Below are 23,353 nucleotides of genomic sequence, written 5' to 3'. Positions count from 1 at the left end.
TGTGAATATTGTCTCACTATAGAATTGCTTTGAGATGTTGATCGCAACGTTTCGACTGCAATACTGCTTGTTTTTTCGTTTCTAACTTGATATCGGACTCTGTGACTCGATATCTTTTTACGGGAGGGAGGGGGGGGGATTGGCCCCATGCCCATCTGCCAATCTAGAGGGCCAGGGTTTTCTGATGGGGTGTCCTTTCCTCAGCTACGGGTACCAGATATTTAAAGGCACTGGAAACTACCCTTTTGTCCCATTGTTACTCAGCTACACAGTATTACCAGTGTGACCAAACATGGAGGTGTGACATATGACTTGTTGGCAGAGCCTTAAAATTGGAGATGGTCTACGGGCATTTCTCAGCACTTTCAAGAGCTACCAAGTAGCTCTTGCCAAGACCTTTTACCAGCCCTTGACCCCATCTTTTCTGTTACAAGCCAATTTATGCAACAGCGCCTAGGAACAATGCAGTAACTGCCTTGCAATTATCTTTGTGCAATTTAAATTGCTTAAAATTTTGTTGTGTTACAACAAGTTGCACAATTGTCAATTTTAAGTCTTTTTATTATTATTATTATTATTATTATTATTATTATTATTATTATTTATTTTATGTGTCCCCTATTAGTAGAGAGTGTTTCACTCTCGGCTAGAATTCCTTTGACACATTAATAAAGTTGTTGATTGATTTGATTGATTATTTGCATCCGTTACTTATAAAGAAACTAACTTGTTATGTGAAGTGAAACCAAGGTCTACTTTTTACCATTGATTTATAAACCATTACAACCTACTTCTTGCATTCAAATTTTCCAGGGGCAAAAGAAAATGCAATGGGCCTGGAAGTAGTTTTTTTGGAGGATGGGTGTGTCTGGTTCTGCACCATGTGGATTGTTGGTAATTCCTGGGTTCAGTTTATATTGATTGTTTTCCAATGTAATACCTTTTTACTTTATGGCAAATTGTCAAAACGAGGTAATATTTATTTTAAGTATCATAAACGATACAATCTCAGCCAGCATTCACCTGTAGCTGAGCTCATTGTTTGCATGCATTGCATGCCTGTTTCCAAAGCCTTGACCCAGACCTTTCTCGGTTTCTGACGCGCCATTTTCGAACGGAGCTCATCCATCGTCGAAGGCTCGCTCCCAGGTGAGGATTTTCTGTGCATTTTATTGCAGTTTTACAGGGGAGTTCTTGCACAATACCATTACCTGACCGCTTCAGACCACTTCATTAACATTGCATGTGTCATTGTGCTTTAAAGAACGAAGCAATTTCAAAAACAATTGGTAGTCCTTTCATGAGTTCACTCAGTCGAAGTACAGTGACTTTCATAAAAGTGTTTTTATTGTTTATGTTTGTTGGAGTTCGAGGCTCGTTGACGTCAACAGACCTGCCAACTCTCAGGGCCATTCCATTTTATATCCACCCCCCCCCCCCCGCCACCCTATAGATGAGATTTTCTAAAGGGGCTTTTAAAGTCATTTGTGAGGGGGTAGCTCTGTCAGCATTCTTTGATCTTTCCAATATTTCTGAAGGGGTTAGGGAAAAGTTGGCTTTATTCTGAAGGGTTTTGAAAAACCAGGTTATTTCTGAAGGGGGTATCATGTCGGCACTTTGATTTTTTTTCTTAGGGGGTAAATTTTGACTTACCTCATCAATGGGGGGGGGGGGTTGTGGATATAAAATGGAATGGCCCTCACGATTCTGCTGTGAGTCTCACGAATTTTTATCTTCTCTAATGGCCTCACAACAAGACTCTCAATCCCACAGATTTTGGAGTAGTGGTTTCATGAGGTCTGCACCAAAACTGGAGGACAGAAAGTAAACAGAAACCTCACTGAAAAGTTAAAAACAATAAAATCAAAATTCCTGCCTTGTTTTATACCTCCGGTTTAAATAAGGTACCCCTTTCGAGCAGTGCCTCCCCGTATAGACTTAAAGTGTCCTATTTTCGAGTAGTTCGTGTCCATGGCATATTAGCATGTTCTGCTAGGGGCCTAACCAGCCCCATCAATCTGAGTTTTAAATAAAGTTACGTACTTACTTACTTAATTACCGACTAATACATTTTTCATTCATCCTTCTTCCCAAGGAAACATTTCAGTCACAGCAACAGCTTTATCTTAAAATGCCTTAATGAAAGAAAATCTTATCCCCAAGCTGCAAATACATGTATGGTCTTTTTACCATGTTCTATTGGAACCTACAGTGGATATTCAATAACACATCATCACATGCAGCTCTCTTCAGCCGGCCACCCAAAAGTGGTACAAGGTTTTCCAAGGAAAATACCTGTTTGATAGGTGAGTGATTTGCAGTGGTTCTACAGTTGACTCACAGTTGTAAGAAACTACTCAGGAAAGTTTAACTTTTCCATAAGGGATGGACCATTATTTTTTTGGAGGGGGGGGGATGAAAAATATTGAAAAAAATTGTTTGCAGGGCCTGGAAAGACAAAATAAATTGTTTGCAAAAACGATATGTATAACAAAAAATGTTTGCACAGGTGCATAAACTAAAAAAAAAAGTTTGCAGAGGAAAATTTTTCATCCCCCCCCTCCAAGAAAATAATGGTCCGTCCCTAATTATATAATTTATGCATCTTCATTTAAAGGGGGGATAGTGAAAATGGACTCTTTCTTGCTTGAAAAGGGAAGGGGTGAGGAGGGTGATTGCAGGGTTTTCAAAACAAGCTGGCGACCGCCAGAGTACTGCCGGCTACTTGATTATATGTTGCCTGTTGCTCTGGTCACGCTAGTCAGCTCATGAAAAACAAGCACAGCACCATAGCCGCCTACTCTTCCAGTTGCTGAGGCCTACTTCAAAACATTTTAAAACCCCTGTTGATGGTGTCCGAGAATTGTCTGTCCATCAAACCTTACAGCATTTTTTTTAGTGACAAGTTCCCTGGACCCCTCCTCTAGATCTGATAGGCAAAGGTGGTTCTGAGGACACAAGATTTGATTGGCTAGATTTTAACAAAGGAAATTTAAAATCTAGCCAATCAAATCAACCATTTTATTATCTTATAACAAAGGGTATGAGGGGCGGCGGAAGGGGGGGGGAATATTATAGTTATGAACTGGGATTCTGTACTTTGCATACATGCAGTTCCACCATAATAAACTTTATATTATTTTTTTCTTTACATTAAGGTAATGAAAAGTATCTTGACAACAATATACATTTATAACCAATTTTTTTTATTAAAAAAACTATTTAGAGTGTACAGTTGAAAACGTCAACAATAAGAAATTCTAGCAGTACCACAAATTGATACATTCTTTTCATTTCTTTCAATGCCTATTTTTATCTCAAAAAATGATATTCAAATGAAATGAAATTAATCAATTAACATCAGTTATGTTTATAAAACATTTCGTCATACACTCATACAGTTACTGTAAAAAAGGTAACTATCCTACAAAGTACACTTTATATAAAGTCTTCTACAAAATATTCTTTTTGAATATACTCGCATTATTTTTTTTAAATTGTTTATAGTAGCAAGGGGGTTTTCTCCATGGAGAAAAAACCTTTAAGTTTTTTTTTATCACAACCTGAACTCAATTAAAAAAATATAATGTCATAGCCAAAATTTTCTTTTTTTTAAAAAAAAATAGAATTAACTTTGTTTGCTAGGAAATATTTATTACTTCAATTATGTAACAATAAACATTAATATTTTTTTAAATTTACTTGAAGTGGACTATAATTTAGCATAATATTAATTTACCTAGTGTATCTCTCTAAAGCAGAAAAAAACCTTTCTCTGCCTGTAAAACACTAGCTGTTTAACTAAGGCAAGTTAACTAGGGGAGATGAAACAAAAAATGTAGATTGTAAATTTAATCATCCAGTTCTATTTAAAAATCAGTTTTCCATGTGATAACGGAATGTACTATAGCATTTGCTTTTGTTTTGCATTTGCCATGCTCTGATAATAGCTAATACTGTAGGTTTAAGGTGCAATGTGCTCTTGTGAATCAAACAATCAGAAGTAAAGCCAAGGATGACCAATAATATTAAAAGCTTTTAAGCAGCTACTTGTAGTGAGGTTAGTGTGTTGGATTAGTTATCTTTTAGTAGTAACTTTTTATCAACTGTATATTCTGAAACTAACGGTTAGAGCGAGGTAAGACACAGTTACACACCCAAATCCCTTAGTCTTCCTTTTTTGTTTAGTGTGCTTTTCAAAATCGAGCAAACTCTGAAGTCCAAAACCAAATAAACCTGTCAAACATTAAAATTAATATGATGACAATTAACAAAACTTTAAAAAAACACAAACAAAATTGGTCAAAATTTTCCACTCACAACTCACAGCCATGACTTTTTGAACTGGTTGAAGTGAACTGAATTCTCTTCACTAAGAGGGTCACTTGACGTACAGCAGTGAAAAATGCAACTGCCAGTTGACTATCAAATTTCAGAGTGCGCTTGATTTTGAAAAGCGTAGGAGTACAACACTATAAATTATAGCAACGAAATAATATTAGATCATGCTAAACTGACTTTCCAGCTGATCTGGTTGGACTTGAGTAGTGACCAGCGGATTCCCGTTTTGATCAAATCCCAGGATCCTTTGCTTATCGGTGAGGTAGGATTTGAAGTAAAACAGCTCACTCCCAGGTTCCCTCGGCACCTTGTAAAACAGCACTTCAGGATGGTCATCTTTAACTTGTTTCAAGGTGTTGTATCTGCTTGGAGGTGTGTCAAGGTTCTGTTGGAGCAGAATGAAAAACATGAAGTACACAATTGACAGAATTTTAATCCTGATCAATACAAATTTTGTGACTTAACTGGCTCAATAAATTTGACAGTGAGAGCTGTCATAGTTGTTAGTACTCTGTATATAGCTCCCCCCAGGGGAAAGTCCCCCTTTAAATAGTCTCCCTGCAGAGTAGAGAGTCCTTATATTATTGATATGTGTCAGAGTAAATTATAGGTATGAAAAAAGTGATAAATTTTGTCTCCCTCTTACGTAAGAGACGTCATTAAGTTTCTTACAAAATCGCACAATGTACTGTACCTTTGCTGAGACAGTATCATCATCTGTGTTTATGGCCACAACACTACCAGATTTATTCTCCAAAATGACAACTTGATGAACGTTCATGGTGGCTGCATCAATTTCCAAGACTGTGTGAGTCTTGAAAAGGGCTGTTGAGAAACAGACAATCATTTGTTTGGTTAACCACAGCAAATAATTATATCAATAACAAAAGTGACCTCTGGCCTGCTTAGTTTTGATACTTTGATACTTTGGGGGGCAGGCCCCTCAAACAAATTTTTTTTTTTTTGGGGGGGGGGGGGCTCAGCCCCGCCACGTTTTGGTGCCAAAAATATCGCAAGTGCAGCCTAAAATTGGTTTGTCAAGATATTCTGTCTCGTGCGGACATCTTTGAGACTTCCTTGGAAGTCTTCGGGAAACATTTATCTTTGGAAAAAATCGAAACTCCCCCCCCCCCCCCAACGTTCCAAACTGCTCCGCCACCTATGAAATTTAGCAAATGATTTTTTTTTTATTTCTCCACCCAAGAGTGCTCAGTTTGTAGAGCACCACTCTAGCATTTACCTAATTGTTGTTCCAGAAAAAATCCCTACCTGCTACATAGAAGTTTTTTTGGTTTGAAACCCTTCCCTCTCCCCTGGCCACCACACACACACCACCAGGAAACTCCAGTTTAGCTCCATAATTCCTTTCAAGACTTTGGCTTTTGAGACCCCCCCCTCCCCCCACTTCTTTAGTATTTACCATGATCTGTGGGCTGAATATGAATATTTTACATGAAGACAAGTTTTCCCTGGTAGGAGGATTACCCTTTCCCCTGAGAAATCTTTTAAAAAAATTGTCCCTTCTGAAAACCAAAAATCTTCCATCTTGGTTTTGTGAATGATTTATATGCTCTTTATGTCCTGATTTGTCCATTGTAGGTAAGGCAAAAATAGCCAAAGTTTTCACATGGAAAAAAGGTTGGCCCTCTGGGTCACCCTCCTTACTACCTTCAAACTATAGGACCATCCACCCAGGTCCATGCTCCCCCCTGGGCCAACTTAGGAATTTCTTATTCAAACTGTTCACTGCTACAGTATTTTTAAAATGATTTTTTTTCTTGCCTGGGATGACTTGGTATGAAGAGTGACTTTTTTTTAGCCCCCGTCCACACTAACCCAGGTAAATTTGAAAAGGCATCTTTTTTTTACCCGGATAGGCCAACCGCCCACACTGAAAGGGCGTTTTTGGTCAACAAAAACGTAGCTTTTCAAAAATGCTCTCCAAAGTGTGTTTCGTTTTCGAATTTACCCGGGTTAATGTGGACGGGAAACATTTTACCCGGTGTTTTCAAATTTCTCCGTTTTCAAATTTACCTGGGTCAGTGTAGACGGGGCCTTACTTTCTTACTATCTTACCAGGGGCAACTTTTTCTTTGTATAAACAGACTGACCCTTAGTGAGTCCAAATAACTTACTTCTTTGGTTGGTGCTCAATGCATTTGTGAAGACAGACTTGCCATCAACCCACATGTAGTGACCCTGGACTGGGCCTTCTTCATTGCGAGACACAAGCTGTTGGTGATCCATGGTGTTCCACTCCCTATCGCTGTGATCAATGACTCTGGCAGTGTCCTCCTACAAGGTAAATACCAGAATTAAAGCATGCTTGCATGGTTCAACAAAATTTTTTGAACAATCTGTGTTAACAACTAGTGGGAAGTGCGGTGGCCTATTATTGTAGTGCACTAGACTCTGGATTGAGTGGTTCGGGTTTGAGCCCTGGCCGCGGTCATTGTGGCCGCGGTCATTCCAGGGCAAGACACTTTACTCTCAGTGCCTCTTTCCACCCAGGGGTATAGGTACTGGCAAATTTAATGCTGGGGGTAACCTTGTGATGGATTAGCATCCCATCCAGGGAGGAGAAGAAATACTTAATGCTACAGCAACCGGGATAAGCTCCGGCCTGATGGGCCACTAAGCTCGAATGCAGACTTTACCTTTTACCTGTGTCAACAGCTTTTATTTCCAGTACTTATTTAAATACTTGTAAGCACTATGGCTGCTGCAGTTAACTTTTTCCCAAGTGCCCAACAATAGAACACTGGTCCAGACTTGGAATTAGATTTTTTCCAAATCTTAATTTAATCCTTGAACAGTGGTACACATTTCACCCTCCCCACCCCCACTTTCCACTCCACTGGACGGGCGTGACCTCTGTATAAGAAACACTATCGCAAGCACGTTTCATTTTAAAATCTGCAGGGCGAACTCATTTCTCTAAAGAGTAGCTATTCATACTTGGATGTAATTTTTTCCCCTCATAATGTAAATTACTGCTATGTTCCACTTGAAGCGAGCGTCGACGAACGTGTAAAAAGCTAAAAGTTGCTAAATCGAGAGTTCAGCCTTTCAATTTCGAACCTTGCTGGGAACCAAAGTAAAATTCTGACGGAACTCAAGAGTGCATGCATTGCCCCAAGATAGTTTTCTGCCTCAGCAACGTATCCGTATTTAGCGATTGCTATCGTTGACAGCACTGAAGATCTGTTCAGCTTGTTACATTTTGGGAGAGCTGGTGTTTTACAATTCTGATAGTGATTACTAATACAGGATACAATGTGACAATACAACCCAAGGGCTAGAAAATATTCACACGAATCGAAGCGAAACAGTCTACATCCTTACAACGCAAGAAGAGCTTTAAACAAAGACAGGCAACTTACAATCTTCGTCATATCTTTAACGTCCATTGCAATAATTCAAGAAGACGTGAATCCGTAGCTTTTCGTTCCTCCGCCCAGCGACTAAGCTGTGATTGTCTGGAAGCGATCCGAGTCTCGCTTTAAATATTCTATGTCAGAAACCGTGACATTACGTCATGGAACTGGCAGCCGCCTTTCACTTCCGTTTTCCGATTCCTGTGCGAAAGCAAAGAAAAATTGTAATTGTCCAAGTTGTATTTTAAAAAAAGGAACAGATGATATAAAGTTCGGTTAGCCTCTTACTTTCGATACCGATATAAGCTTCGATATATGCATGGCCTTGCGTCCGGTTCGCAAGTATTGCGGTTAAAAGGCGTGACACGGGTTAAGTCGCGTGACACACAGTAGTACTTCCGTTGGGCGTGACAAGGAAGTTATTAGCCATGCAAAGCGAAAGTTTTCTTGGAAGGACCAAGCTAAACAAAAGCAAGGCGTTTGTTATTATTTTACAACCACGTCACTGGTCAAAGCACGTTTCATGGCATTTTTTCCTCTTTCAATTTACAATTTCCTTGCTCTGTTTTTGTGGTCTGACAAGAAACAAGCAAAGACGCGCAATTCGAACTTTTATTAAAAACTTCACAGCTAGAATACAACTAATCTACAATCATTTACAAAACCTTGGCACAGTTGCTGTTTTTCTTACTTGAAACATGAAAAGTCAAGTGATTTCCCCTCTCTTCCTTTGCAATGTTGCGTAGCACGCAAAAAAATAATACCTTCAATTGCTGCCTACTTTTGCTCACAAACTAAAACGCACTGCACGAGGAGTTTAGGCACATTGTACTATCCAACACTGAAACGGGGGGATGGGGGTGGGTGGGCCAACGACTTCTGTCCATGATTTAAGCTCAGGAAAAGACGAAAACACGATAAAAATTTCCTTACAAGCTGGCTACCGAGGTTACGAAACCATACTTAATCAAATCATCTTGTAAGGGTCCGTAGATAACGCAATTTAAAATTGCCGATTGCTGAGTTATAAACCTGTATGCTTCGGTGCAATATGCGAATATGCTTCCCTGCGTTATTCTGAACGTTGAAAAGTCCTTGCAATAGGTTAACACTAATATTAATGAAAAAAAGACGGAAATAATATAAATATTTTTAATTTCTTTGTTTATGAACGGAGTTGATGGTTCGAGAGTAAAATGCCCACCGACGTACTATTTTACAACGTGCACGCATTTTTTTAAGTTTATTTTGGTCATTCTTGTCATGTAAACACGAACAAAGCTTTAAAATTTTTTAAACTGCGCTTAGACAAGACTCCTTTGATAACGGTTACACAGGCTTTTCAGCAGTTTCAAAACCACTGAAACAAATACAAAGACTGTGCAACTGCCTTTCTACTCATAAATTGCTTGCGGCACTTTCGATTCCTGGGTGGTCCGAGTAACTAGTTGATTACTACGTGCGTTTTACTTTCGTCTAAACTGCTTACAAGAATAACATTAATAAAATAAAAGAAGGCATTCCGGTTTTAGTTCCAACTGTCTACTGACTAAGAAAATATTCCGTTCATAGGCCTCTCCAGATATAAGCCCCCCCCCCCCCCCCTGTTAACGTCCTCGCAAAACATAATTACATTGTAGTTGAAATAAAAATAGGCAATCAGTAAGTTTGCAAGTAGAGTGAAGAAACGTTAGAACGTTTAACGTTAGTCAGAGTGGCTTTCTGACAATGTATCGATCATCGGAGCCTTTTAAGTTGATTCTTGTTTACCAAAACAACATAGCAATTACGAAAGAAGGTACGGATGGCCTAAAGTGACGAAAATTGCGATATGATTGCAAACGGATTGCGATATGGGTTTTTGAAATATTTTTTGGCTGAACATTTTTCAAAGTTAGTGTCGTTTACTTGTAACTCTAAATTATAACGCCCGGGAGACACATTTGGTTGCAATAAAGCTATCGGGTTAATGCATCAGTCAATTGAAACCCCGGCCCCCGACCCCCGGGACTTAGCGGGGAATTTAACATTTTAATACCAAGTGTTAAAACACGGCTGGTTACCCCGTCCCCGGGGCCAAGACCTCTGTTAAAAGCCCCGCATAGCGGGAGCATCCGAACCGAATGAATAAACAACTCAAGACTTAGAGCGACTTTCAGAAAAACCGGGCAAAAATCTTGCGTTGCAGAAGTGGAAGAAATCGACTGATTTCTTTCATTTATTGTCTATATATAGAGTAGTATAGAGGGGAGTCCACAAATACCACCTCGAATTAGACGCTTTTATCGCAGCCGGAGTTCGTTTTTTGGCAAGTGTTAATGAGTTACGGTAAATTCCCCGACTTTGTTTACCCACGCGGAAAAAAACAAAATTTGCATACCATGTTCAGGCAAGCCCTTGACATGTTCAAACAAGCCCGTGACTGTCACGTCTCACTCTCAACGTAATTCGACAAATACCACACCGAATTAGACGGCAAGGGGTCATAATTGATATCACGTGCATTAAATCAAAAGAACAATAGTTGTGCACGTGTAAAACAATAGATTTTTCATTCCAGAGTGCTTAGAACTCAGATTTTAAGCACACAGGAATGAAAACAACTTACTAACGTCTAAAAATATCATTCGGGTAAACCCCGACACCCACGCACAAATTTGCATGCCGCGAGCGGCTTCATGTCAATTGAACATTTGCAGACATTGGAATATACACAAAGATGGGCCGAGGAAGAAAAGGAGTTTTGATAACAAGTGGGAAAAAAAAAGTTAAAAGGTTTATTGGACCCCCTTTACAAACTTTTCAACATAATAAAATTGCTAAAGAAAACAATCAAACAGTGATTTTATTGTCAGAAGAGGCGATCGCACAGTTGAAAACTTTTGACAAAGAGCTTGTCGCAAACCTCTTGACAGGAAATTGACTCTTTTAAAACTGTTTTTTTTGTACGTCTTAATATTTTCCAAAAATTATCAAATTTAACAAACCTGTTTTTGTATTTATTGCTCCGTTTTTATTTGAAATTGCGACCAAAATTTTGTCTCCTTTTAATGCTTCTAATGAAACAATGTCCTGTTTTTGGAAATTAGAAACGGATGAACTCCTTGTGGCTGACCCCCTTCCACCCCTTTCTGTTTGAACCTTGATCAACACCTGTACTTCATCATTTACAACATTATCATCTTTTTTACTTAAAATAAAAAACTGCCATTCTTCAATTCTTCCGTCAACGGGCATAATAAAGTAATTTAAATTAAAATTAAATTTAACCGAATAAAAAACAACAGAACTTGGGTGAAAACGACCCCCAAGAGTAATTGTACCATCGGTTCCATCATAAAAACCGTTTATGACAAAATTTGATATTTTTGGAAAATAGTTTTTTAACTCAAACCCATTCATATCAAGATTTGTTTCAAGCACCATGTCTCCAGAAGAAATAATAAAAGGTTTTTCAAAAACATCGCTTAGCACGTCCGCTTGATAACCCTTTACACCATAAGCAATCAAATAAGCTTGCTCACTTGCTTGTGATCCCGAGTAACCAGGATTGGTTATGTCAATAAAAAGTTTATCGTCACTGTTTGACGCAGCTTTTTGTGAGTGAATGATTGTTCGCATGTATTTTGGCGTGTGATTGTTGAATCTTTTTGTATGATAATTGACAGTGTTACTTCCAAAAGGCGACGAAGCACTTAAACTCCAGTCAAGATCACTTTCGGGAAAGAAAAACTCAACGCAGAGAGTGTAATCACCCGAGGGTAACCCTGTTAGTCCGATTTGAAGTCTTGAATTGAAAGTGTCGCCAGATTTTACCAAATTAAAACGGAAAGCGTTTTTTTTGAGTAAGTGAACACCGGAGTTAAAATTGTCAACAGTTGTTAAGGAGGCAATGTTTGAAACACCTTTGAAAGAAGATGCTGAAAAAAACAAATGAGAAAACAAATTTTCGTTTACACCAGAAGAAATTGTGTGAGTTGAAACATACTTCTCCATCGAAACATAGTTTACAGCGTCTTGGTCACCAACGGGGTTTGCAAGCTGTTTGATTGAATGGTCGTTCATTACCAAGTTTTGATTGACAACACCCATTTGACCAGGGTCGCCTTTTTGGCCAGCGGGACCTTGTGGACCAGTAGGACCAGTTGGGCCGGCATCCCCTTTTGGCCCTTTTGTACCAGCAGGGCCAGTATGCCCAGCCGGCCCCGTGGCACCAGCGGGCCCAGTTGGACCGGTTTCACCTTTCGGACCAGCAGGGCCAGAAGGTCCAGTTGCGCCGACGGGGCCAGCAGAGCCAGTTGCACCTTGGGGCCCTTGTGGACCGGCAGGACCAGTAGAGCCAGTTGGACCGCTATCACCTTTGTCGCCCTTTTCCCCAATACCACCTTTTGCGCCAGTTGGGCCTTGGGGGCCTTGAGGACCAGTGTCGCCTTTTGGGCCAGCGGGACCCGTAGGACCACGAGAGCCTTGAGGACCGGCAGGACCAGTGGGACCTTGAGGGCCTTGGGGGCCGGTATCGCCTTTATGACCGGCGGGGCCAATTGAACCTCTTGGGCCAGGGGGGCCGGGAGGGCCGGTTGTTGAGCCGTTTGAAGGATGACCTGTGTCACCGTTGAAAGCACCCATTATATATATTCGTCAAAATTTTTTTTCGAAGTTTTTTGGTTTATTTTTTTATGCCAAGAAAGAGAATTTATTAAAATGTTGGTTTTGAAGCATAACCCTTTGCCAATGCCCATGAACTGAAGCTTTTGGTTCCACCTTTTTGTTTATAAGCCTTGTATTCACGTTTGTACCCTGCGACCCTTTGTTTGGCAGTTTTAGCAGACACAGGATTGGGTTTAAATGCGTCTGTGAGCAATTCATACCCTTTTTTCCAATCGACCACCCATGGTACTTTATTTCTTTTCACAGCGTCATAAGTTTCTTTAGGGTTGAAATGCTTTAAAAAATCAAATAAATTACCGCCTTCTTGTGCTTTGACGAATTTTGTTTTCATTGCGCCGCATTCGGCACAAATACATTTCAGCATACGGCGTTTGTTTTTGGTTAGCACAATTTGTTCGCTGCCGGGCACGCATTGTGTTTGCTTTCTTTGTTTGACGCAATAACTTGTAGTCATTTTATATATATTCGTCAAAATTTTTTTTCGAAGTTTTTTTTGGTCGGTCGTGATACAAAAAAGAGAATTTTGTTTTTGTGGCCCGATCAAGTTGATTTCTGTCTATGCCAAGTTCATCTGCAATACGATTATTTTCTCTTGGAAGAAAGGAAAAAATACAAAAATGGCTGCAGTTGTCACGAATATTTTTTGGAACTTTGAAAAAACATTGAGAAAGATAAATAACGCTGCATTGTCGATGCCTTCCGTTTATGAAGTAATTGATGATTTCGTTTTGATTGCTTTCACAAACCATGTCGTCAAATATAACGATTTTTTGATTGTCCTCTGTGAGTTCTTCAAGGGGAATGACGGTGTCTGTGGCTTCGATAACTTCATAACCAGTTTCTGGATTGACTCTTTTTTCGAAATCGTCAAGAATAAACTGATACTTTTCTTGATGAAGGTTTTTTGCACAAAGATAAATCTTGTCGTAAACCAAAAGCTCATAAAGCATGTGTAAAAGAATGTTTGTTTTTCCGGAGTTGCTTGGGCCACAAATAAGCATGCGAAAAGTGTCGGATGGCATGCTTGTATGCCCCTGTTTGAAAGCGCTTTGCGAACAAAACCCAGGGTCGTAGTTCGGAATCTTCATTTTTTTGTTGATTATATATATACTTGAAAAGATGTCGATGAAAAAATGGCAGGCGCTTGTGGAAAAAAAGGCGGCTGTTGAGCAACAAAATGCAAAAATACTTGCCGCAATGAAAAACAACGCGATTGAAAAAAAATTTGGACAGATTTCAGGTGAGGAGCTATTTAAACCTGTAACCCAAAGGCTTGACCATGCCTTTCCCTCGCAAAAGAAAACTGATGCTGAAGGACCAGACTATAACATGGATGATTTTGACTTTAACTACCCTTTTGGTGAAAATTTTGCGCCGGATGAAGAAACGCCTCCTGTAACTCCGCCTTCGACACCAGAAGTGCCTGACTATTCGATGGCGGAATCTAACCAAGATGTTGAAGACGAAACTCCAACATCATCACCATCATTAACATCATCACCAGTCCCACCTCTTGCCGAAGAAGAGGATGATGATGATGATGGTGCAAAAGGGGGTGATGATGATGCAACAGAAGGCGCTGAAGGCACAACACCGCCACAAGACTTGTCACAGTCAGTTGAACGCGCCAAATGGGAGACACCACAAAAACCAGGAATTCAGGGATCAGAATCAACTGATTTGCAGGTGCTGAACAGCATGTTAACGAAAAATAAAGACAATCCCGACTATGTTGTGAAAAGCCCGAAATCAAAATTTTACGGTTACACTATTGCAGACATAAGAAAAGCGCGAGACGAAATTTTAGAAAGAAGGGGAGAAAAGAAGAAAGCAAAAGCTTCTTTAGGTTTTGAAAAAGAACCACCAGATCAAGAGGGGAGTGGTGTTGTTGATGTAAACGCTCTTGTTGACAGACTTTATATAAGCCTCGGGTCGATTGCAGCAGGAAACACTTCGAAAAAGTTGCGCAGACAAATTGTTTCATTGCTGCAAATGTTAACGAAACAGAAAGTGCTGTCAACAGAAGAAGCGAAAAAAATTTTTCATAAGTATATAGGATGAAACATCTTAACCTTTTCCTTGACTCCGCGCTTGCGAAAAAGAGTAATGCGAGAAATAAATCTCATGACTTTGAAATCGTCTTCAATCCACCGATTGTTTTGGACCCTTCAAAAACCTACAAAACGGCAATGAACGAGCTTATAACGATGAGCTATTCTTGGTATAATGTTTCAGAAAAATATGACAATAACAAATTCAAATGGAAGAAAAAAAGTGACTCAGACTGGATTGTTGCCACCCTTCCTGATGGAATGTATGATTACAAAGACCTGAACGACGCTTTTCAAACACTGACAGGAAAAACTGAAGATGCAAAAAACATTTTTGAACTTTATTTTTACACCACGACATACAGGGTTACAATTTTGATTGCCAACGATTACGAGCTTGATTTAAGCGAAGGCGAACTTTCAAAGCTTATCGGATTTGACAAAAAAATCTTGAACGACACGAATAACGTTGGCGATCATGTACCAAACTTGACGAGAGGGGTAGACTGGATTTATATTCATTGCGACCTTGTTTCAAGAACTGTTGACAATATTGGAGACGATGTGCTGGCCATGTTGTCAACATCGAAACTTGAAATCTCTTACCCATTTTCGAAAGAGCCTCGACGTCTCATGTGGCAACCGGTCAACAAATCCCGGATTAACTCAATAAGAATCAGAATCAGTGATGGAGCCGGAAACGACCTTTTTTTGAACGAACAACCTGTCGCTTTGAGTATTTTCATCGAAGAGGAAGAATGATTTTTGAGAAAAGTATAGGATGAATCACCCAAGTGAGTGGACGCGTTTTTACGACAGAGGTCGCTACAGATATCGGCACAAAGGAACGGGGATCGTAAGAGACACTTTGATGTCGATCGGTAAACGATTCGCAAAAAGCGGGAAAAAAAAGGCGGAAGAGGCAGCCAAAAAAGCCGCTGAAAAATCCGCTGAAAAAGCCGCTGAAAAAGCAGTTGAAACTACCAAAAAAGTTGCAGAGCGTGGCGCGGAAAAAATTCAGCAAGTTTTGAAAAAAAAAAAATCAACCGTGGAAAAAGGGCTCAACCAAACGTCGAAACAAAAGCTTGACAATATTTTGACCCGAACAGAAGCAACCATGGAGAAAGGACTCAACCAAACGTCGAGACAAAAGCTTGAAAATATCTTGAAAAGAAAAGCAGAGATGAAGGTGAACCAAATCATTTCAAAAAATTAATTTTTTTGTGGATAATATATACGCCCGGTTTTGAAGCGATGTTTCGAAGCGGAAAGTTTTTGGAAAAAACTGAGTTTATGAGATTTGGGCTTGACAAGCCCATAACACTTCCTGGAAACGCCCAGTTTCAGGTGAAAAATGGCTACAAATTTTCTGTGACGGACAGAGAAAACTGGTTCGACTGGTACAACGCTTACATCCGTGCAGATTTCAAATTCGAAGCAAAAGCAGATGGGGCGGCTGTTGCAGCTGACACAGAATCAGCACCAATTAATGGATCTTTTTCTTTGATAAATAAACTTGTGGTAAAATCCGCGGGAAAACCTCTTTACAACGTTGACAACGTTCACAAGCTGATATTTATTAAAAACCTGTTGGATTTTTCTGATGACTACGCCAGAAGTGCGGCAAAAAGCCAGTTTTGGTACCTGGACACAGATCCGTCAACTGATGCAAACGCTGACGCAACAAACCTCGGAATTCGACAAAGGGGGTTGTTAGCCCACGGCGCAGGTACAACGGTCAACACTATTATTCCTCTGAACAGGTACTCTTTTTTCGAAGAGCTCAGTGACAAGCTTTTGCCCCCAATGCCGCTTGAGCTTGAAATACAACTTCAGTCTGACGATGAAATGATTTGGCAGAGAGCCAACGACGCTACAGAAAGGCGAATTGTTGTGGAAACCCTTGAGCTGTGGGTTCCATTGCTTCGGTTTACGAGTGAAGGGCAACAGCTTGCTAATGAAGACTTTTTGAAACCAAGAACGTGGACTTACATGGGTGAAATGGTGGAACCCAGCACCAGCCAACGCGCGGCTTTTGGAACTTGGCAAATAAGCCCAGGAATTAAAAACGCAAAGCATGTTTTTATCTTTTTTCAGCAGACCCGAAAAGTGAACGATCGTCGGCAAAACCCGTACTTTTTCGACACTTTCAACATCGACGGAGACAACTCAGCAAAGCTCGCTACTTGCAGGCTGCAGTACGGTACTTCCCAGTTTTATCCTGAGCTGGAGTATGACGAAAATTTCAAGCTGCGAATCCTCAATGACGTGATGAATTACCGTTACCGAAAGAATGATTACAATACAGGAGTTCAGCTGCAGACAAGCAACTTCAGCTCGCTTTACCCTTTTCTTTACTTCGACCTTCGAGAAAACAAAGAGAACTTGACCAACGATCCAAAGCAGCTGATTTTTCACTACAGGCTAAATGAAGCGGCAAATGCCCAGGATTACACGATATTTGCTGCTATTATGTATGAAAGCGAAATGGTTTTGAGACAGGTGGGCAACGAACTGGTTGTTGTCTAAATTTTTATGAAATATATATACGATGTCTTCTTACTACCCACACAAGGTTGCGCTTTCTGAGGGACAAAAAAACAGCCTCGCCAAGGCGTTTTCAAACAAAACAGCAATCACGCTAAGACTGTCGTACGAAGACATTGCAGGAAAAAATGGTGACTCTTTGCATTTGACCACGCGGCAAATCAAAAAAATACAAAAAGCTGTCAGCGAAAAAAGGGGGTTGATCTAAAAATGAGCAAAACACAAATTAAAAACTCAGTTAAAATCATCAAAACCGCGGTTCTTGGAAAAGGGCTGCAGGTAAAACCAAAAGGTGGAAATGGTATGAGGGTTCAGCCTGCAAATGTGATGCGGCGGCCGCCGCCATTTATCGGAACTTGGGGGGAAAAAAAATGAACTTTAAGGACGTCCCTTTAACTGATTTTGACCTGTTTGCCTGGTGTGATTATCTGAAAATCCCGATAAAAGGCGTTTTTTCAAGAAACGAATTTTTGCCAAAAAATCACTCTCCCTGCATAATCAACATGGACGACTTGGGGGGACTCGGCACCCATTGGGTTTGTTGCTTTCAAAAAAGCGAAAAAGAAAGCTATGAGTACTTTGACTCTTTCGGTTTGCCCCCACCCGCAGAATGGGAAAATGAGCTTGTTTTAGCGGGAAAAAAAGAGCTTTTTGCGAAACGACAACCAGCTTCAGTGGGAACAAAGCGTGCGCTGTGGCTACTACTGTTTGCTTTTTTTAAACGAACGAAACAAAGGAAGGTCGTTCAAGAAAATTCTTGAAATGTTTTCTGACGATTTGTTAAAAAACGAGGCTGTGGTCAAGAGGTATTTTCTGCATCAGGTATAGAATGGAGGTGTATTGCGTTAAAGAAAGAAAGTTTACCCCCAACGTGCCCGGTAGTGAAAAAGCGGTGATCACCAAAAATGGCCGAAACATGCTAAAAGTCAAATGCCAAAGTTGCGGCATCACAAAGACAAGATTCGTTTCAAACAAAACGGGGGCAGGCGTCGACATTCACAAAGCCATCGGCAAGCTACCAAAACCAAAAAAAGGTTGGACTCTGCCGGGGCACAACTACACCGGACCTTACAATCCTCTTGAAAAGCAGCTGACATACGACCCAAAAACTGGAAAGATATTGAAAATCATGCAGAAGCCCACCGGAGCAACAGACGCAGTCGCGATGCAACACGACGTTGATTATTCCGTGTGCGAAGGGAAAAAAGACGTGAAAGGCTGCAAACATGCGGCAGACAAAAAAATGGTAAAGGCGCTTGATGCAATTCCCAAAAACAAGCGTCAGTGGGGCCACACTTTAGCAAGAAACACGATCGCAGCAAAGCAGAAGGTTGGCTTAGGAGTCGGAGAAACCATAAACAAAAAAATCGGAGAAAAAATCCCTGGTTTTCAGCAAGCGCAAGATGTGGGTATGGCTGTTACAGCACTCCTCGGTGGCGATAAAAAGCTTCTTGAAAAATATTGGTCAGGCGACATAGCAAAGGGCGCTTTCAACACCAAAACGGGGTTTTTCAGCAAAAAGTTTTGGACTCACCCTTCAGAAAACCAAGACCCTTCTTGCTCAGCCACAGTTTATAACAAAAAAACAGGAAAATGGGTTAATCATTATTGCGATTAAATCAAAAAAAAATTTTGCCCTCAAGTATAATGGCCACCGCTACCCAATACAGACGCGCCGAAATAAAGGCAATGAAACTTACCTTGGAAAATCAGCAGACTCACTACGAAAAGACTTCCGCCAAATTCAAGCGCTGGCATACTCGTTGTCAGACAGCTTGCGCTTTAACAGGGGGTGCCGCGACGATTCTTACCGGCTCAGGTCTCGCTGCTTCGCTTTCCGCTGTCGGCATTGTCGTTGGCGGTCCTTTGATTGCAACCGCAACACTTTTTTCTCTCGCGTCAACTTCTTTGGGCGTCACTGTCAAGTTTTTCTTGCAAAAAGCGAAAAAACACAAAAAAATACTTTCACTTGCGGAAGAAACCCTGTTGGCAATCAACTCTCTTACTTCTGCGGCCCTTGAAGACGGACAAATTTCTGACGAAGAATATCAAGAAATCGTCAAAAAGTACAGTGCCTTCTCTTCGAAAAAAACGAAACTGCGTTACTCAAATCACACTGACGGCGTGCGCTCCCACCAATCTTGAAATTTTTTCTCGGCAGCTTTTTTCGTTTCTTTATTTTTCGTCAATTTTTTTTCCAGCTTTTCGATTATTTCTTCTTTTTTTGGCCAAGACTCTGGAAGCTTTTTGAAATAAAAATACAAAAAACAGACGTAGTTAACGCTTTTTGCGTGCCTTTTGTATTCTTTCAACACATTTGCCAAAAAACACAGCCTTGTCGGCTCAAAATCCTGCCAAGAAATGCCGTTTTTTTTCAAAACTGTTTTCAAATATAACAAGTTCGCCGCCGGCGGAATCGATCTTTTTTCTATCTCTTCCAGATATTCAAAACCGTGAGGTTCTTGAAAAACGATTGGTTCAAAAGTTTTCTTTTTCGCAAGAACCAAAAAGAAATTGTGGACATCTTTTTTTGTTAAAGTGTCTATCCAGGCTACAGGTTCAGGTTTTTTGTGGTTTTTTTCATCGTCTCTCATAAATTTAACGCCGTAACCATAAGGGTCATCGCCAAATTTTTTTTTGTCTTTTAGGTGCTTGAGTCTTAAAGATTCAACACAGTTATAATAAAACGCAATCATATTATTACTAAAGCCTGCAAGAAAACAAGTGTCCTCGCTGTCATCGCCAAAATATTTTTTTTCTTCCATGTTATATTAAGTCTTTAAAGTTCAAATGGAAAATAATAAATTGGAGTCACGTTACTACAGCCCGCAAGGATACTGGAAAGGAATTTCTGCAATAAAAAAATTAGCCAAAGCCACAAAGGTTTCCGAAGATACTGCAAAAAGGTGGCTCGGAAAACAAGCTTTTTGGCAAATCTACCTTCCCGCACCACGATACGTTCCTCGTCCAAAGTTTGATGTGTCTTCTCCTAACGCGGTCCACCAGGCGGACCTTCTTTTTCTTCCTCATGACAGATTGCCGCGAGGGCGAAAAGTTTACAAATACGCGTTGACTGTTGTTGACGTTGCCAGCCGTTTCAAAGAGGCCGAGCCTTTGACCTCCAAAGATTCAACTGAGGTTGCAAAAGGTTTTCAGACAATTTACAGGCGAAGTGCACTGAAATGGCCACAGTTGCTTCAAGTTGACCCCGGGCGCGAATTCATGGGCGCTGTTACCAAAGAAATGGAAAATCACAAAACAGCTATTCGGCGCGGGCGTGTTAACATTCACAGAGATCAGGCCATTGTTGAACGTTTCAACCGCACACTGGCAGAGCGCCTGTTTGGTTATCAGTACAGTGTCGAGTTGACCCTGCCATCTGGTCAGCGGTCGACAGCGTGGGTCAAGAGGCTACCCGAAGTTATTGCCGCTCTAAACAACGAAGTTACACGACTGACGGGCAAAAAACCCTCAGAAGCTATTAAATTAAAAGCCGTTGCCGCCAAGCCGTCGACGCCTTATTTGAGGCCTGTTGGTAAGAGCGAAAAAAAGCTCCCCTCCTCCGTGAATGTTAGATATTTGTACCAGCCGGGTGAGTTAGAAGGTGGCGGAAAACGTGCCACCGATCCAATCTGGTCTTTAAAAGTCTTTTCGCTTGAAAGAGCTGTAATGAAACCAAACGAACCTGTTTTGTATTACTTGCAAGACGGCCCTAAGCGTGGCTTTGTGCGCGAGGAGCTGCTCGTTGTCCCTTCTGATACCGCCCTTCCTCCGGTCAATGCCAGCTAAACGTGATATTCAATCGGTTCGGTATGTATTCCGTCTTCAAGCACCCAACGTTTGTCGTAATAGGCGCTCAAACCCAGTTTTTCCTGCTCGTAAGTTACCATTTTTCCTTCCTTCATACGGAAGCCTCTGTTACTCGCTTTATCCACACTGCCTTCAAGAGCGGCCTTGAAACGCTGCCAAGTTACTTCGTTTTGCGCCTTTGACATACCCTTGGTGCTAAACTTCTTTTTTTCACCATCTTGTTCCTCGATAAAATAACACTTTGGGCAGAGAGCAATCATCCGGCTACCCACACACTCTAGCTTAAAGAGACCGGGCGTGCGGCCGCTCCACTTGTCCCAAGCCAGCCATTGTTTTTTTTGGGCCTCGAATTCTTGTTTTAGCTCGGGTTTTACGATGTCCTCAAGCTTCGAAGCAGAAATGGCCATGTAGCAGCTGTCCGTGTCCATCTGAATTAGCTCAAAGTCCTTTCTATCAACATACTTATCCAAAAAGTCATAGTAAAATTCCAAAATGCGCAGCTTTGCCAACTGGTAAACCGCAATCCCAACTTGAAAAGGCCTGCTGATTGTTATTCTTGGCTTGCGGCTTTCCAGCTCGTACGCTTCCCCAATTTCATCTAAGTCGCTAAAATACGCGCTTCGCAGAGCTCGGTCAACCACTTTTTCGTCTTTTGTATAAATCACGTTTGTTTGCCTTTCAAGGGCCTCGATCAGCTTCCCGTAAGCGCTGTTTCCCAACAGCTTAAACACGTCCGCCAGCAAGGCCTTGCACCTCTCAACATCGCCTGTTCTTCGCGCCTCTGTCACTTGTTCCACAAACCAGTTGAAGATTTTTTTCGGTTGGTAGTCAATCGTTCGGTGAACCGCCGTAATCACCGCCCCGTGTTCCACATACCAGCGCAGCAGTGGAGCATACAAAAGAATCTTTTTGGCAGAAAGGGCTCCAACGAGCTTTTTACCATTTCCACGATTTCTTTTTGTTCTTTTCAAGTATTCATACATGTGTTGTGGGACAAGCCCGCCTGGGACCTCTTTATTGTGAAAAAATGGCGGCATCTCTTCAAACTTTTTCCACAGCTCTTTTGGAATTTCTATGTCAACTTCCGCAAATCCAAACCATTTGGCTATATGAGCAGAGTTTTCTCCTTTCAAATTTTCCGTCAGTACCTTCGCCTGCACTTCTTCAACTCCTGTGAATTGGAGGACTTCTTCCTTTCCGCAGGGCATGTCTTGCAACATTGTTGACAGATAAAGGGCATTTGCATCGTAGCCAACAATGTTTTCGCAAAGATGTGGATCGGAGTACTGGTGATCTCTGATTTTTGTGACGCCAACCTCGTGGCGCCTCGTAAATACTATGCTTGGCCCACCAACAACAGCCCCTTTCAGCATTTCGTACGCTTCTTTACAAGGTGAGTAAAGTTCAGCCCCTCTTTCAACAGATCCTCTGAGCAGGTAATGTAAGCTTACTCCGGGGATACTGACTGCGTCTTTGAAAATGTCGATCCTCTTTTCAGTGTAAAAAGCTTTCATTTTTTCAAGAGCTTCCAGGCCGGGGGTCACATCGAGATTGTTGTAATAACGCAGCCAGTCTGCAAAAGTGCGCATGCCCTTTTCTCGAAACAGTTTTTTACAAGCTTTCCATTCTGAAAGTTTTAGCACAAAAGAGTTTTTCAACTTTGAATACCAAGGCTGGCAAGCCGAGCCCGGTTGGTGACAAATAAAATAATCTGGCAAACCTGGATAATCAAGCTTTTCAGGAGTGTCAAACCATTCATAAGGAAACCACGATTTTTTGGCCTCGCTCCCATAGGCCTTTACCCACTTTTCATAGCTTGTTCCCGGCCCAAGGTAGTTAATAATGTCAAGAAAACGGAAGCTCGGAGTAAGCAAAAACATGATTTTGTTACAGTTTTTCGCCACTCTGACTTTGCCAGTTGTGTCGGCAAGGCGGCCTACAAAGTAATTTTTGATCAAATTCAGATCGTAACTGCCCGAGTTAAACCCAACTACAGGAACTTGGTTGCACCATTCCTCAATTTTTTGACGCTGCGCTTTGGGAAGCAGGCCAACGTCTTTTGGCATAAATTCCGCTCTTACTTGGGCCCGAATGTTTTTTCCACGTCTCTCCAGCTCTTCCATGAACTTGCGGACCAGCTCCGCCGGGTCTCTTTCACAAATGTGGGTGGGTTCTCTTTCAAGGGTGTCGCCAATGCTTACCGAGATTGGCACATGTGTGTTTTCGGTCGTGAGCGCCGACGTTTGTTCCTTTCTCTGTTTACTGTCACCATACGCCTCAAAATCGTACAAAATCGCGTGCGGATAGCTTTTTGTCTGCGCCCGCGGCGCGTCAAGCTCGTTTTCCCTTACTTCGCACGCCCAAGCCTCGATCACGCGGTAGCCGGCCCTTCGAAGCAATCTTGTACGTTTCATTGTGGCTTTGAACCTGTCTTCGCGTGTTTGGTCGTTGCGGTCAATGATTTTGTTACGATCTTGCGGGTAACATTTTCGACACCCGTGCCAGTGGCAGCCGTGGTATTGAAATACAGTTTTGGAAATAGGGTCGTACCCGTCGACA

The 23,353-nt window shown here is 41.3% G+C and overlaps 2 protein-coding genes and 1 pseudogene across 3 annotated transcripts in view; 1 reads left to right on the top strand and 2 right to left on the bottom strand.

The window, feature by feature from the left end:
- The first annotated feature begins 1,109 nt into the window (after nucleotides 1–1,109).
- Nucleotides 1,110–23,353, top strand: part of LOC144629660 (uncharacterized) — a 78,747-nt pseudogene continuing 56,503 nt past the window's right edge. The window contains exons 1-3 of the transcript XR_013566408.1: nucleotides 1,110–1,149; nucleotides 2,096–2,306; nucleotides 6,447–6,643. The product of XR_013566408.1 is annotated as an uncharacterized LOC144629660 (transcript). The remainder of the gene's footprint in view (nucleotides 1,150–2,095; nucleotides 2,307–6,446; nucleotides 6,644–23,353) is intronic.
- Nucleotides 4,074–7,902, bottom strand: LOC144630417 (uncharacterized). The gene is made up of 4 exons (XM_078488788.1): nucleotides 7,725–7,902; nucleotides 6,477–6,636; nucleotides 5,036–5,166; nucleotides 4,074–4,726 (listed from the first exon to the last, which is right to left on the bottom strand). The coding sequence occupies exons 1-4, from the start codon at nucleotides 7,749–7,751 to the stop codon at nucleotides 4,499–4,501; spliced, it is 546 nt and encodes a 181-aa protein (XP_078344914.1). The 5' UTR covers nucleotides 7,752–7,902; the 3' UTR covers nucleotides 4,074–4,498.
- On the bottom strand, nucleotides 20,417–23,208 carry LOC144629661 (uncharacterized). The gene is made up of 2 exons (XM_078487892.1): nucleotides 20,872–23,208; nucleotides 20,417–20,437 (listed from the first exon to the last, which is right to left on the bottom strand). The coding sequence occupies exons 1-2, from the start codon at nucleotides 23,206–23,208 to the stop codon at nucleotides 20,417–20,419; spliced, it is 2,358 nt and encodes a 785-aa protein (XP_078344018.1).

The sequence above is a fragment of the Oculina patagonica genome, chromosome 11, assembly GCF_052425735.1.
Source record: "Oculina patagonica isolate OP01 chromosome 11, crgOcupat, whole genome shotgun sequence".
In the NCBI taxonomy this organism is placed as follows: domain Eukaryota; kingdom Metazoa; phylum Cnidaria; class Anthozoa; order Scleractinia; family Oculinidae; genus Oculina; species Oculina patagonica.
This window is presented reverse-complemented; position numbering and strand designations above follow the sequence as displayed.

Bases quoted from the DNA above. Each gene is read 5' to 3' on its own strand.
- LOC144629661 (XM_078487892.1), bottom strand. From the start codon at position 23,208: ATGAAACGTACAAGATTGCTTCGAAGGGCCGGCTACCGCGTGATCGAG. The intron at 20,438-20,871 runs GTAACTTACGAG...TTTGCCCGTCAG, and splicing joins GTATGAAGGAAGGAAAAATG to TCGTGTAACTTCGTTGTTTA.
- LOC144630417 (XM_078488788.1), bottom strand. From the start codon at position 7,751: ATGGACGTTAAAGATATGACGAAGATT. The intron at 6,637-7,724 runs GTAAGTTGCCTG...TTTACCTTGTAG, and splicing joins TTAAAGATATGACGAAGATT to GAGGACACTGCCAGAGTCAT. The intron at 5,167-6,476 runs GTAAGTTATTTG...GTTTCTCAACAG, and splicing joins ATTGAGCACCAACCAAAGAA to CCCTTTTCAAGACTCACACA.